Raw genomic sequence first — 13,608 nt, 5'->3', positions numbered from 1 at the left:
AAGCTGCCACAAAAAGGAGTGATTTTCTGGCCAAAGGAGGATTGAGAGCGCTACCAGTGAGAAATTGTGCGGTAAAGTAGCGAACGGCAACCGGTTATTGCAGAGTTCGATGGAAGTGTAGCGGATTTCCAGTGAAAAGCCCCCGAGAAGCAAATTTCCCTGTCCCCTGGCTCTATCAACATGTCTGGGGAGACACTTCTCGAGCTAAGCCGATGGGCAATCATGGCTGGCGAAACCGATGAGGAGGTTGAGCGACGACCGGAGAGCGCCGAGCAAAATCATACCGAGCAGTACGGCATCGTCGATCCGGATCGCATCATCAAGAATCCGCTGCAATTCCAATGGACGCTCGGGTATCAGGAACCGGATAAGAACATGTGGGAAGACGAGAAGAATTTCCGCGGCAGCCGGTGGGTGATCAACGTGCTCCGGCAGCAGCGCCACGAATTGGACAAACATTGGCTGGATATGACATTGTGGCTGATCGGCAAGGTTGTCGATAATCCTGAAGAAATTTGCGGTGCCGTCGTGAACATTCGCCAGAAGATGGATAAAATTGCGATTTGGACCTCCACCGTCATGAACCGGGACGCGCCGATGCCGGAGAAAGCTGTAAGTCGATTTCTTGCCATATTCGAACCATAAATTGTGAGAGGAAGGTTGGGTAAATTTGTTGCCAAAAATTAAAACACGATGAGCTAAATTTTACGTTTTTTCATTATTATGGGCAACCGAAAGCCTAGTTTTTCCCCACTACAAAATTCTACACGCTGAACGTAGTTTGTTCACTCAGCATTAAACGGGCGAATTTTTTCAGTGCATGTTTGCTCTCGCCCCTATCTTGTGAGCAAATTTGGTGATTTTGTCGGTCCCGACGGCAACGGCCCTATTTTACTCACCATCATACTAACCCCCGGTGCGGTATCAAAGTGATTAAACTCGTGAGCATTTTCACTTTGCTCGCGATTGCTGCGGATGCCCTCAATGGAAGTTAGTCGAAACAGGTTGAAATAGGTCGAAACAAGTAGGAATGGATTTTGACAGTTGATAATCTGTCTCTTTCCAATTGACTTCGATCGATTTCAACCAGGTCGTCCGTTGAACAGGTTGAACATACTTACACCAATACTAATGCGTGTTTTGTGCGTTTGGCACACGCAAAATATCAAAAACAACAGAGCGCCGGTAAAATTTCGACGCATTTCGTAACGGGCAAGAAAACAAGCTAATTTTCCGATACAAATTATGAATCAGAGCCTATTATGTCGGCTCCACCGGTCGACGGAGGGCTTCTATTTCAGCGATGGTTCCGTTCAGTGCATCCCCACCCGAAGTAGGACCGCCAGGTGCTGCAGCAACAATTGGAGGAGCCAGTAGCCCTAATCCCGACATCATGCCTACAATAATATGGTGGTTTCGTCGGTGCTGGTCAGCGAATGGACGGAACAAAATGCCCCGGACAGACGAACCTACTTCTGAATCATCAAGCAAATTTCCTGGGAAAGGCCGGACGAAGTTATAGCAGCAAAAAATTGCTTTTCCAGTGCCCCTGGATGAAGTACCGGTCCGATAAAGGTAATCTTCTAATATTTTTCCGTAAGAACCTTTTTTTCTGACTGGTATTTAAAATGAATCTTTTATTTACAGGAAAAGTACTACCACAACTTTAACACCAAGGAACCACCGGAATATGTTGAGTTGATTGATTTGATTTGATGTTTTATTTGTTGAAGCAGAATTGAAGCAGATGTTTTATTTGAGTTGAAGCAGAAAGTCGGCGACAAACGGGTTGTTAGGAAAGCAGCCAAGTTGGAATTAAAAAACGGTTACAGCTGCTTCCGGTGGTGCGATACTCATGTTGATTCTTCCGGTTAGAACGCTCGTAGAATCACCAGCACCGGCCAATGCTAGCTATTTCTTACGTCTTTATCCGATAGGGGAGCATAGTTTCGGCAAAGAATTCGTCCTATGGATCAAGCCATGGCCATGGCTTGAAGCTGGCTACTCAACAGAAATGATCCCGCTATCGGATCAGGTACATTACACTATTAAAGTTTAAGTTAATTCAATTATAAAAAAATAATTTTTTCTGATAGGTTCTCGATTTTTGGAATAAGTAATAGAAGATATTTGGATAGTTCGGATGTTTTTAAACGTATCCGGAAGATGTTATTCCTGAATGTAGTCCGGTCCGCGTTTTTATATCGAGATAAAAACTAAAAGCTGGTCATGACCCGAACCTTATCAACTCTGTCGGGAGCATCAAACGCATCAGGAACATTGGTTTTCCAAAAACTTTGGTGTGGAATGTAAGATTGATCTAAGGTTTATTTTATTAGATTGTTTTTACTGACAATGTTTTTTTTAAGGATGAATTGAAATTCAAACAACGACATTCAACTGGAAGTTTTCGTTGATAGATGCCCCCTTAGACGGAAGATTTCAAACACGGAGAAGAAAGTGTTCGAAGGAAGGAAGCTATTCCGACTACAAGACACTACCGGGAAGTTCTTTTGAAGTTATCTGCCTTTCTGGTATCTCTTGTCAGCCAAAGCAGGAAGATGACCCTGGAAGAATGTACGAAACTCGTCGCATTTGACCTCGAAAACCGAAGTGAAGGTTCGGACATCGAGGGCAGACTGCCCCCCATTTTTCGCTTTATGGACGTTTGAAGTTTCTAAAAATAAAATAAAAAACATAGTTAAATACAAAGGCAAAAAACTACAGTCGAACTTTATAAGTGAAACTCTGAATATATATATAGTTTTTATAAGTAGACAGCATAACATAATCAGAATTAAACATTCATATTGAAATTTTCTCAATAAATTCAGACTCTGTTGTATAAAAAGTTGATAAAGAATAGCATTTATATTTATTTTTTACCATGTATTTCCGTATTCGACATCCCAGGTCCTAAATTTTAGTGGAACGGCTCCGCTGTATCCGAAACTCGACGGAAAAAAATCGGCAAAGTAATCTGGATCTGCAATATAAAAACAGAAAAAAAGTTCACTTCATTATTGTCTATGCAGTTGAAATCCGAATTTCAAATGTCCCCGAGTCACTTGGGCTTTGAGCATCTTAATCTCTTCTCCAGCCCTTATATCATACGTTGGTACGTATCACGTTAGTGAAATTGATCCGGCAAACGCTGTACCTCCCGCAAGCACCACATCAAACCGTTTGATTGCGGTGCCAGCATAGATCATGTTTTAAAAAAAATGCTACGTGCACTACAAAATGGCTATTATGTGCCTAAAACTTATTTTATTCCTACCTGATGTTAGCCTGTTTGCTGTGGAAACCGGTACGGTAACTTCCAAAGTTCCCTTGGGTGAGGTGCATCAGAACAATCTCCTCCATAATTGCTGACAAACCGTCTTCTACCGCACAGCACAAACAGAATCGCAGGAAGAGTTGGCACAGCGACAATCCCACCGACACGAAACATACAGAACCGACAGCCGACTGAATCAAAACATCCAGATCCAGAGCACGAAAATGAAATGGCGAAAACGAAACAAAATCATGCTCTCTGTCTTTGTCTGACACACACGCTACATGTGTGTTAGTGTGGTAGAAATGAATCCTGCTTTCGAGCTGGATCGGTTTCGACTAGTTTCGATCGATTTCAACTTGCTCCGTTGAACAACGACCAGACCTGTTTCGACCAAAACATGAGCCCGTTGAACAACGACCACTTGACAGAAACTAGTCGAAACCAATCGCTACTTACGATTGAACGCAGCTACACAGTAAACGAAAATTACCGAGTTCGGTAATTTTTTTACCGAAATCCTAACATGTGGAAATCGTTAAACTGTTCGGTAATTTTTTCATGGCGGAGAAGTGACAGCTGTCAAATATTACAGATCTTTTTCGGTAAAAAATTATCGAAACTCGGCTGATTATATGTAAGATCATCTGTCAAATTATTGACAGTTGTCAACGTGACAGCTCGTTATATTACCGAACAACGGTGTTGTACAACCGAAATGCCTGTAATTATTACCGAAAAACCGGTAGTGTTTAACCGGAACCTGAAAATATTACCGAATTACCTGTAATTATTACCGAATTATCTAAAACTATTACCGAAATACCGTTATTTTTTTACCGAAAAGCTGTAAAAGTCCGGTATTTTTCACCGACCGACCGGTAGAATTTACCGAAACACCTGTAACAATTACCGAAATGCCGGTAAATCTTCTCAAAATACCGATAAATATTACCGGTATTTCGGTAACTATTACAGAAATATCGGGAACTTTTACCAAAAAAACGGTAATTTTCACCGAAATTTCTGTAATTGTTACCGAAATACCGGTAATTTTTACCGAAACCCGTAAAACTTTCGGTAATTTCAGCTTATAATGCACAGCACATTACGCGAGATGATTCGAGTCTTCAGAAAACACTTCAATTGAGAAATTTCAATTCTGAAGAACATAAACCAGGCTCCGTCAAATCGATGTTTTCGCCTAAAACGAAAGTGTCTTCTTGAAATTTTCGACTCGTGTCATTTCACGTCGAGCTTCATGGCTGAAATTTCGTTTCAGAAGACATATCCGCTTTATGCGAAAACATGAATTTGACAAAGTCTCTAAGGTCCTAAGGTATGTTCTTCAGAAGTTAAAATTTTCTCGCTTGAAGTATCTTCTGGAGACTCGAGTCATTTCATGTTATGCGATGCCCATCCTTAGCTGAAATTACTGAACGTTTTCCAGGGTTCGGTAAAAATTACCGAAAATTTTAAATTTAGTTAACCTCATAGTTGTTTTTTGTTATTCAGGATCCCGTTTCTTCTGTCGGGAGAAATGCCAGATAATAGTACAAACATGAGGATGATAAAAACCTTGGAAGAGTCAAAAACGACGACGACGACATAATTTCACGAAAACATAAATAATTTTAGATCATTCTTGAAGTAAATTTATGACAAACATTATGTACAAAATGTAGCATCTCATTTGACATAAAGTTCACTTACAGTCGAACAAAATTTTCGGAAAACACAAAGTTTCAAAAACATAAAGAGTTCATTGAAAAATGCATTAATTGCGGAAATGAAAATCTCGAAGAGTTGCCCATTTTTGTTAATTTTTCGGTTATGTATTTAGTTCTAATAAAAATTAATAAATTTCGTAATTTGTATGTAATCACGAACATAATATTAAAGCTTCTGAGATCTCTTTTACAAAAATCAGCCAAGCTAGCTAGCTTTTGGGTTTGACATATGTTGTCTTGCTTATCAAAAAGATGTCCTTCCATGATCCTTGTATGAGTGATACGGCATCTGGTTTGCACCATTTGTTCTCGGCGGTCGTTTCAATCCTTCCACACTTCGATGTCATGTTTTATTTTCCGTAGAGGATTGTTTTTCGACACAATCCACATTGTTCAGTAAATCCGTAGTTGTTTGATTTTTTGCCATTTGACAACATGCGAAGCGGGAAGCTATAATTTCTCAATGCCTCCGCACATCTAGACCAAGATAATACAATATTCGTTAAAACTTGAGCCTGGAAGTAAAAAAAAATTAACCTGATGATACTGTTTTCAAGATAAATAAATCATTTGTAAAAACCTGTTTTCCATCCAGCTAGGCAGTGATCTCATTTTGGAATTGAAGCATATATTTAAACGAGGTTATTCCCCGAATATGGATTTTTTCCTTTTGTCGGACATAGTTTTACTAGCTCCTCCAGCTAGAAGGAATCAATACTATATACATATACATAGTAGCGAACGCTGCAACATTAATCAAAGATAAAATTTTCTTAAATCAAATATTGAGACTTCGAGTTTCTGAAACGTAACTTAAGACAAGTTCTAGAAACCATAGTCAAATTTACATCAAATTTGTGTGTGTTTATGTGTACAGAGAACAGCGTTTCAATAACAATATCGTTCGTCACCGCCACGCGCCAGGATAAGTATGTATCTTCGTTCAGGTTTTAGTAATGACACTCTTTAAGTTACACGTTCGGGAGCCCTACACTTACTTCCGGGACTCATATTATGTACATTATATATGTACATTGTTATATAACAATAACTATCAGCTTCGATACCGACTCCAGGTGCTCTCGCTTGTTGGTTGGCCAACGATTCCTTTGTGTCAAGTTTACAACATCGGGTTCTAAAAATATCAATCACCAATTTTACTCCAATTCAAGCAAACTCAGACCAACAGGATTCGGAGATGTCCCTTCAACTTGATGCTGTTTAGAGAATGAATAAAATGAAGTATTAAATAAAATTATTTATCGTATTTTTTTACGTAACCCTACATATATTCAATATGAGGTAATTTAAATGGTGTAATAAGGTTTACAATAAAGAAAGTTAATTCTTTATTTTGCGTTTCCTGCTCTTAGAAAAAAGTTCAGCATTAAAGTGTAGGTACGTATTTGTTCACATTCATATCTGTTGGAAAGGCAAGCCTTCAATATTAATTCGTAAGACTAGACTCATGCCCATCTCAAGAATCTAGATAAAAATGAAGAAGGCTAATGTTAATCAAAGGCCGTACGTCATTATTTCGAAAAGAATGCTTTTCTGTTTATATTGGGAATTTAACAAGCAGTGTCATTCTTCCCTACAACAAAGGCTTTTTATTTCATTAATGACTGGTTTGTGATAACGTTCTGCATAACGTATCTGCATTTCTTCAATCTCTAGACACCTGCATGGACTAACTTTTTAAAATATGTAATCAAAATTTGGCTAGTTGAGATTGATTGAAGTACAAGCATTTGAAATTTATGAACCGACTTAACGTAGTGTTATTTTTATGTTCACTATAATTAATAGGTTCTAATTTAAAAGTCTTAACAAAGTGCATGGTAGCATGTTATAATTTTTGACCAAGTTATTGTAATATTTACACTGCGCAAAACCCTTAAGTCCGCCAAAAGGGAAGACAATTAGTTGAACCAAAACCGACTGCCGCACACTTACCTCACAGTATTGGAAGATACAGGGAACACATGTCGATGAGATTTCCGTCGATGATCAGCTTTGCTTGATTTATTGCCTATACAACATCAATGCGACGGATGAGCACGGAGTCCAGTGATCAGTCAGTCATCGCTCGCTAGAAAAATTCTACCACGTAGCTGGGATCTAAAAAATAAATAAATTAGGGAAACTTACTTTGTTATGAAATTTACAATTTCATACGATGGAACCTACTAACAACATTTACATCTTCAGCTCTAGTAAATAATTAACCAAATGTCAAAATGGACAAACAAGCCCTGTTCTTTAGGACCAGAAACGACCAGATAATTTTTTTCTGTTGACCTTCTTTTGAACGATGGTTCCTTCCTCACCAGCAGGTGTTTAAATCCGTCGGGTGGCTCCGGATAAGAAGAATATTCTTAGTACTCTGTCATAGGTGTTGTCCCTGACTATTTTTCGGCGGATTCTGTCTGTGACGAATAAACTCACGGTCACACTTGTAGCCTTGATTGCATTGGTTGAGGAATTATTTACATTCGTTGCCTCCGTTGTCTATTATCGGAAGCCGTCTATCCCCAGGGAGATGTTTGACTTCTCACTCGATTCAAAATAGATTTTCGTCTGATGTAAGTCAAAAATTGCATGAACGTATACCTGAAATATAACAAATTTATTGTCAGTTGTCTATACCGCTTTTTAATTATGAACTTTATAAACAAATTCCTCACATGATCACCGATTGTAGATGTTTTGTTCTCTTCGTATCCACCAGTAACACAGATAACGTTTCCATCTCCGACTTTGTTAGAAACCATACTTCTGTATTATTCTGGTGCTGCTTTGTAAACCTGTTCTTATCAGGGCTCGCTGGTTTTCTGCAGGGTCGCGACAGCATTGAACTAGAATCGGAAAAATCTCTCGCCTCTCGACGTATAGAAATTATCTAACGGATAGGTAAATCGGTGGACCTGTGTCACGTAGATTTCTTATAGGGCGGATACTATTCCGGGCAGCTTTGGCGGTGAACGGCTCATGTAAGATTGCTTTTCAGGTGGATTCTCAGGCCTGTCTTTAGTATACGAGACGCTTTACGAACAGCAACTAACTCAAATTTTAAAACCAAGAACAGCACCGGAACAAAACAACAACAAACCGTTTTTTGACGTTTCTCTTTGATGCCGAACGGTGATGCCAGGCACGCTTGAATTTTCTTATTGAGTATTAAAAAATTATTCCACGACACGTAATTTAAGGACATGTATTGATTTTCGACTTGTAAAATTACGGGAAATGTCATGCTTCTTTTTGTTACAGGACATTTGCTGTAATTTTAGAGAATTTTTGATTTACTTTTAGACAAATCAATTTAAAATAACGTGTTTTTTTTCATTACAGGTTGCTTTATTTTAAAGGCAACTATTTTCCAGAACACGTAATTGTCATTATTTTTTTTCTGTGTAATATTCAGTTACAGAGTTCACTTTTACGAGATGCAGCATGAATGACAGCAGGATAAAAATACCGAAAAACAGTATGTTCAAAACTGAATTTTAATCTGTATTAAAATGTGTCATCACAGGACTAAAACCGAATTCGAATCTGATCGTGAGCGTCGCTACTATATCTAATCCTAATCGTTTATATGAATCTACTACAGTCTGTTTTTTTTTTTTTCATTTGACTACTGTCGATATTTGAATATTTTTTCAAACACGAAATTAACACACTTCTCCACTTACCTCGGTGTTCATAGAAGTCAGGCTTCTTACAGGCAATTAACGAAAAATCCGATGTTACATCTCCAGCTGGTCGATGCTGCTCTTACCACCATGAGCCGTGGCCGAGACTCGGGTAATGATGCAATTGTCGTGACCTCCTCTCTCATATCGGGTGCTCTTCTCGTCACAGTAGACATTCCACCCAGATTCGGATGATCATTGATTACCGTCAATCGCATGTAGAAAGTAATCGGGAGCGGGAAGTGACATTCTGGTGTTGCTGTTTATTGTGCTGGAAATAGTGCTGATTAGGATGTTACAAATATCCGGAAAACTAGCTGGTTATGACTTACGGTCTATCACATCCGCCACCACCAGCTCCTCCTGTTGTGGCTACTGTTACGCCCACAAACCAAATCAGCTACCGGATGCGAACCACACTGTGGCGATTTGGGACCAAATTCAGAAAAACCTGGTTTAAAGGTGCTCGAAACTGTGTCCAACAATCCGTTCTTTGGCTTTGACCACAACCACTGTTGTGTTATTCTTCGATTTTCCGACATTTAGAAGCAGCACTTCTTCCGAATTATGCAGAAAACATGATCGCTGGAGCTCAGAATGTTGCTGCTATTGATGATGGAGGTTGTGATCGCCCGGATGACGATTGTTGCGACTGCCACTTCGGATAATTCCTGTATCGGCGGTATACGTTTCGCCCTAAAAAAAGCAGATATGCTCAAGAATTTTAGTTGATGCTGGCGGAATTCAGCTGCTGTGCATTTTTGCAACAGCTGGATGAATGCTTTTACCGCTAGTGCGACGACTGTTGATAATTTTGGTGTGGGTGATTATGCCGATTAACTATATTTAACATATTTTTTACTTACCATCTTTACCAGCTAAATTCATTTGCACCAAAACAAAACTTGCAAGCCACACAATTTCACACGCGAACCGACGAAAATGGCGACGCTTGTGTGGTTATAAATGGAGCACACGAGAGACGATTGAACATGGATGTATGAGCGAGAAAGGAGGCGCAAGCGAGATGCCTTTACATTAAAGGTACCAGAAAGAGACAGTTTTGACGCTTGGTTTGACAGCGGCACATGGCGGCAGAATTATTTTACAGTTTGTTCGGCGTTTTTTACCGAACAGTTGATGACAACCGATTTGTTTACATAGATCTAGACGAACCTCGGTAAATCAAGAATCGATCAACGAAGTTCGGTAGAAAATAGACGTCAAAATCATAAATTACCGATTTTTTACAAATTACAGAACTGGTTCGGTAAAATAAATTACCGAACTCGGTAATTTTCGTTTACTGTGTATAGTGTGTGGGCGAGCATAGATCAAACAATCGTCGTGGAATCATCGAATTTGTACAGGCCATTTGTGTAGTCTATGGCTGATGTCATGCTGAAGCAACTAGCAACGCGACCTACAACGCAACGTTCACACGACTAACCAGCTCTCATTTGATCTCCATGGAAATCGCGCAGACCTGTCATACTGGTCGCTTTGTGTAGCGCGACCAATCTGATGCCAATGTGTTTAGTAGCGCGACTAGTAGGAAATCCAATAGGAACATTGTTTTTTCTCGATTTGAAGCAGTGATTCCGGGTTTTAAGCACAATAGTACGAAGATCTGTCCGAACTTGTGATAATAAACTAAAAACTATCTTAATCGGCGAGAAAATTTTTATGAATTCTTAGTTCCGGCAAAAAAAACAAGGAATTTTGTCGGTTCAAATTTCGGCATTATTGCAATCCGGGTCGTGATTTGATGAGTTTTTGATGGCTCCGGAAAGAAAAGAGACGATTCAAAGCATTATCAGATGTAGAGAAGTGATGATTTGTAGGGAATTTCAAAGTGACAGGTCGCGCCAGCATGACATACCAATGCAATGCAACGCAATCTTATTGGAACGTTGCGTTGCGTTGCGTTGCTAGTTGTTTCAGCATGACATCAGCCTATGGCCCGCTTATAGCGTCCGTCCATGGAAAATTTACAAAAGAAAATAGCAACAAACAACAACAACACCTTTCGGTACGCCACCAGTGGCGATAATGGAAACAAGTTTAGCACTTACCGGTACGCAAATGAGCTGCTAAAGCTAAAATAAGACCTAGAATGTTTCCCGGGTGAACAACCGGGACAGCAATTACCGCTGCTGATGCTCTAAAAACCTACAATTTACTATAGTGCAAAATATATTATGCTGCACTTAAATAATGTCATAATGCATAGCAATGCATAGTTCGTCGCGTTGTTGAGTTACTGACGAAATTCACGTTAATTTTCACGTGAAGTGGGTGATGTGCTATGACGATGGTTCTCGCGGAAAGGGATTATAAAAAAAAAAACTATGACGCAGCCTTTCTGCGATACGAGTTTTGTTGTTGATTTCACAACCATCACATCAGCGCTTTCCCTCATCTAAAGCGGGCCACATACTACATAACATTTGTACAAATGCGATGAAATTCGATGAGATTTTGACGCTATAAACACGATTTGCATCGTGTATGGCACTGCTTGAATGATCGCGCAGTGTGTAGTCTATGGCCCGCTTAACACTACCAGAATACACTACTTTAATCTTAATGCTTATGATCACCTTGAATTGGGGCGAACAAAGATATCAGCGCGAGTTCAAGTTCGACTGAGCTTGCATTACTAGCAACAATGTCACATGTCTTGTTTTAATTCTGGACATTGGAATAGCTTTACCATAAAAGTCATAGGTTAAAATTTAATTTCATCGTTCAGTCATTGCTAGAACTAAATAATTTCCGAGTTTCTGAATAAAATTTTGAGATATCACTTCGTTTCTTAAATGAAGCAAAGTTCGTTTACTGACAATTCTCAAGGCCCTGGGTCGTATCTTTAACAAACAACTCACGATTACGCATTTCTGTTTTGATTATTATTCAGGTATTTTTCAACCTCCATGGTAAAACTCTGGTGTCCAGTTTTGAAGACCAAGGACGTTCGTTCTTGCGATATTGGTTTATTTTTTCTGCTGTCACACATTGATCGTAGGTAGGTATGGAATATGCGCCACAACGTTTGTTTTTTTTTATAAGGAAGTTGACGCACGGCCATCGTGTAACGCTTGATCTGGTCTGTTCCGTATTTAAGTCGCTTGTACTCGAGTATGCGCTTCATTGAAACAACACAACACAACAGCAAAAATTTAACTATACGCCAATAAGGTATTTTGAATTTGTGTGTTGTCAGAGTGTTGGTTCACGTTGTTGCTTGAAAGGTTTCGTTTTTGCAGTGGATTCAATTCGAGAGACCGATCTATAGCCATGACCGTGACTCATCAGGGATCAACGATGATGACTGCTTGTTTGATGAGCGGGTTTTTTCTTTACAGGTTGATAATTTTCTTTATACATTACCTATTGAGATAATTACTTGACCCGTGCTGAACAAAAATTTGGTATGTTATAAAAATGCTTCTAAATAAAATTCTACTCGCTCATTTTCAACAATCAAATTCTTCATTAAACATATTTACAAATTTTGCTAGAATGCCTATTAGTTACTCACCTTTGGAATCGAATGATAGTAGTAGTGGTTCAAATCGCCGTTTCGACAGCCTGTGATACCGTATTACTTCCGCAACTATAGTTATTAAGCTGGGCGATTTGAATTTGAACTTATGTAGGTATTTTGTGAGTCGTTACAGGTCGCCTTCTAGTGCTCTGCTGATTAGTATATGCGCGGTATAAAGGTGAAATAATATCTACACATATATCACAGATGTTGGAGTTTATCAACTTTCACTTATTTTTTTTTTAATTTTCGTTAATTCGAGCTAACCATCTCATTAGTTGTTGCCATTGGCATTGCAGCTTTTGAAGCCTAGCCTAGTTGTTTCGAAAAAATGGTTTCGTCTGTAGTAAATATCAAAGGCTTGCTTCTGCTATTCAGCTCGTTAAAAAATTCGGATGTTACACACTCATACAGACGCAGGTCTCTCCCTTCTTTCTTGCACGCACGCTTTTCATATGCTGGAAATATGCCTATAGCCTATTCCGTTTTGTATACTGACGAAATCGACCCTTCCGTTTTGCTGTGGTATTTGTGTAACAATCCCCAGCAGATTCGTCGTTTACCATAAACAAAAACTTTCTTCTCTGCTGAGCTATTTTTTCCAGGGTCTACTACGTCGCCATAGGCTTGGGTTTTCAGACTAGTCGAACAAATTTGCACGGTTTGAGTGACTTTCCTTACTTAATTTTATGTTTGAGGAATTTTTAATGATGGCTCCAAATTCAGTATCACAAGTTTCCGTTGCACGTACAAACATTCATAATCGATTGCACATACAATGGACAATAATACGAACTAAAATAGTTTGTTACCAAGTTTCCTACTATCTTTTATATGGCTCTAGATGTAGTGCACTCAGCATACAATCAACTCACGCAACACAATTATTTTCAGACGGGAGTTACGAATCTTTAAACTAGAGACTTTTTTTTTCTATTGCATCACTTTTCCGTTGCCGTTTTCCATTTTCAGATGCGATCCAGTACCAAGCGGCTAGAAGCCTAAACGTTCGTCTGCACGAAATAAGTATTCACCCGTAGCACTATTCCATTTTTTCTACTTTTTTGAATGGGGCGAGAAAAGGATTAATTTTGTTTTGCAGCTGCGTCTACAAGGATAAATTTGACGACACCTTCACTTTGCTCAAAGTCTAAACAAAGAATAGCGAAATGGTCACGGAAAGCTCGGGTCCAACCGAAGATGGACGGACACCGAACCGATACACACAACGACTTTCGGGTTTGCACGCACACAACTTTATTATGGCAATGAATGGAACCAGAGATGCCAATATGCCTGATTTTTCAGGCATTGCCTGATTTTTCGAGGCTCTGCCTGACAACCTGATAA

General features: G+C 39.2%; 2 protein-coding genes and 1 long non-coding RNA gene across 3 annotated transcripts in view; 2 read left to right on the top strand and 1 right to left on the bottom strand.

Annotated features, from left to right (window-relative positions):
• Nucleotides 1-13,404, bottom strand: part of LOC129740037 (cyclin G) — a 43,382-nt gene extending 29,978 nt beyond the window's left edge. The window contains exon 1 of the mRNA XM_055731620.1: nt 12,253-13,404. The gene's annotated coding sequence lies outside the window, so the exon portion shown is untranslated. The remainder of the gene's footprint in view (nt 1-12,252) is intronic.
• Nucleotides 223-645, top strand: LOC129737932 (eukaryotic translation initiation factor 4E-like). Its single transcript, XM_055729101.1, has one exon. The coding sequence runs from the start codon at nt 223-225 to the stop codon at nt 643-645; it is 423 nt and encodes a 140-aa protein (XP_055585076.1).
• On the top strand, nt 1,044-2,826 carry LOC129740038 (uncharacterized). The gene is made up of 4 exons (XR_008736076.1): nt 1,044-1,575; nt 1,648-2,035; nt 2,097-2,309; nt 2,370-2,826. It is a non-coding gene; the product is annotated as an uncharacterized LOC129740038 (long non-coding RNA).
• Nucleotides 13,405-13,608: the final 204 nt, after the last annotated feature.

This window comes from Uranotaenia lowii, chromosome 1 (genome assembly GCF_029784155.1).
Source record: "Uranotaenia lowii strain MFRU-FL chromosome 1, ASM2978415v1, whole genome shotgun sequence".
NCBI classification, from domain to species: Eukaryota; Metazoa; Arthropoda; class Insecta; order Diptera; family Culicidae; genus Uranotaenia; species Uranotaenia lowii.
The sequence above is the reverse complement of the archived record's forward strand: the minus strand, read 5'-3'. Positions and strand labels throughout refer to the sequence as shown.

Coding starts and splice junctions, on each gene's coding strand:
- LOC129737932 (XM_055729101.1), top strand. CDS start 223: ATGGCTGGCGAAACCGATGAGGAGGTTGAGCGACGACCGGAGAGCGCC.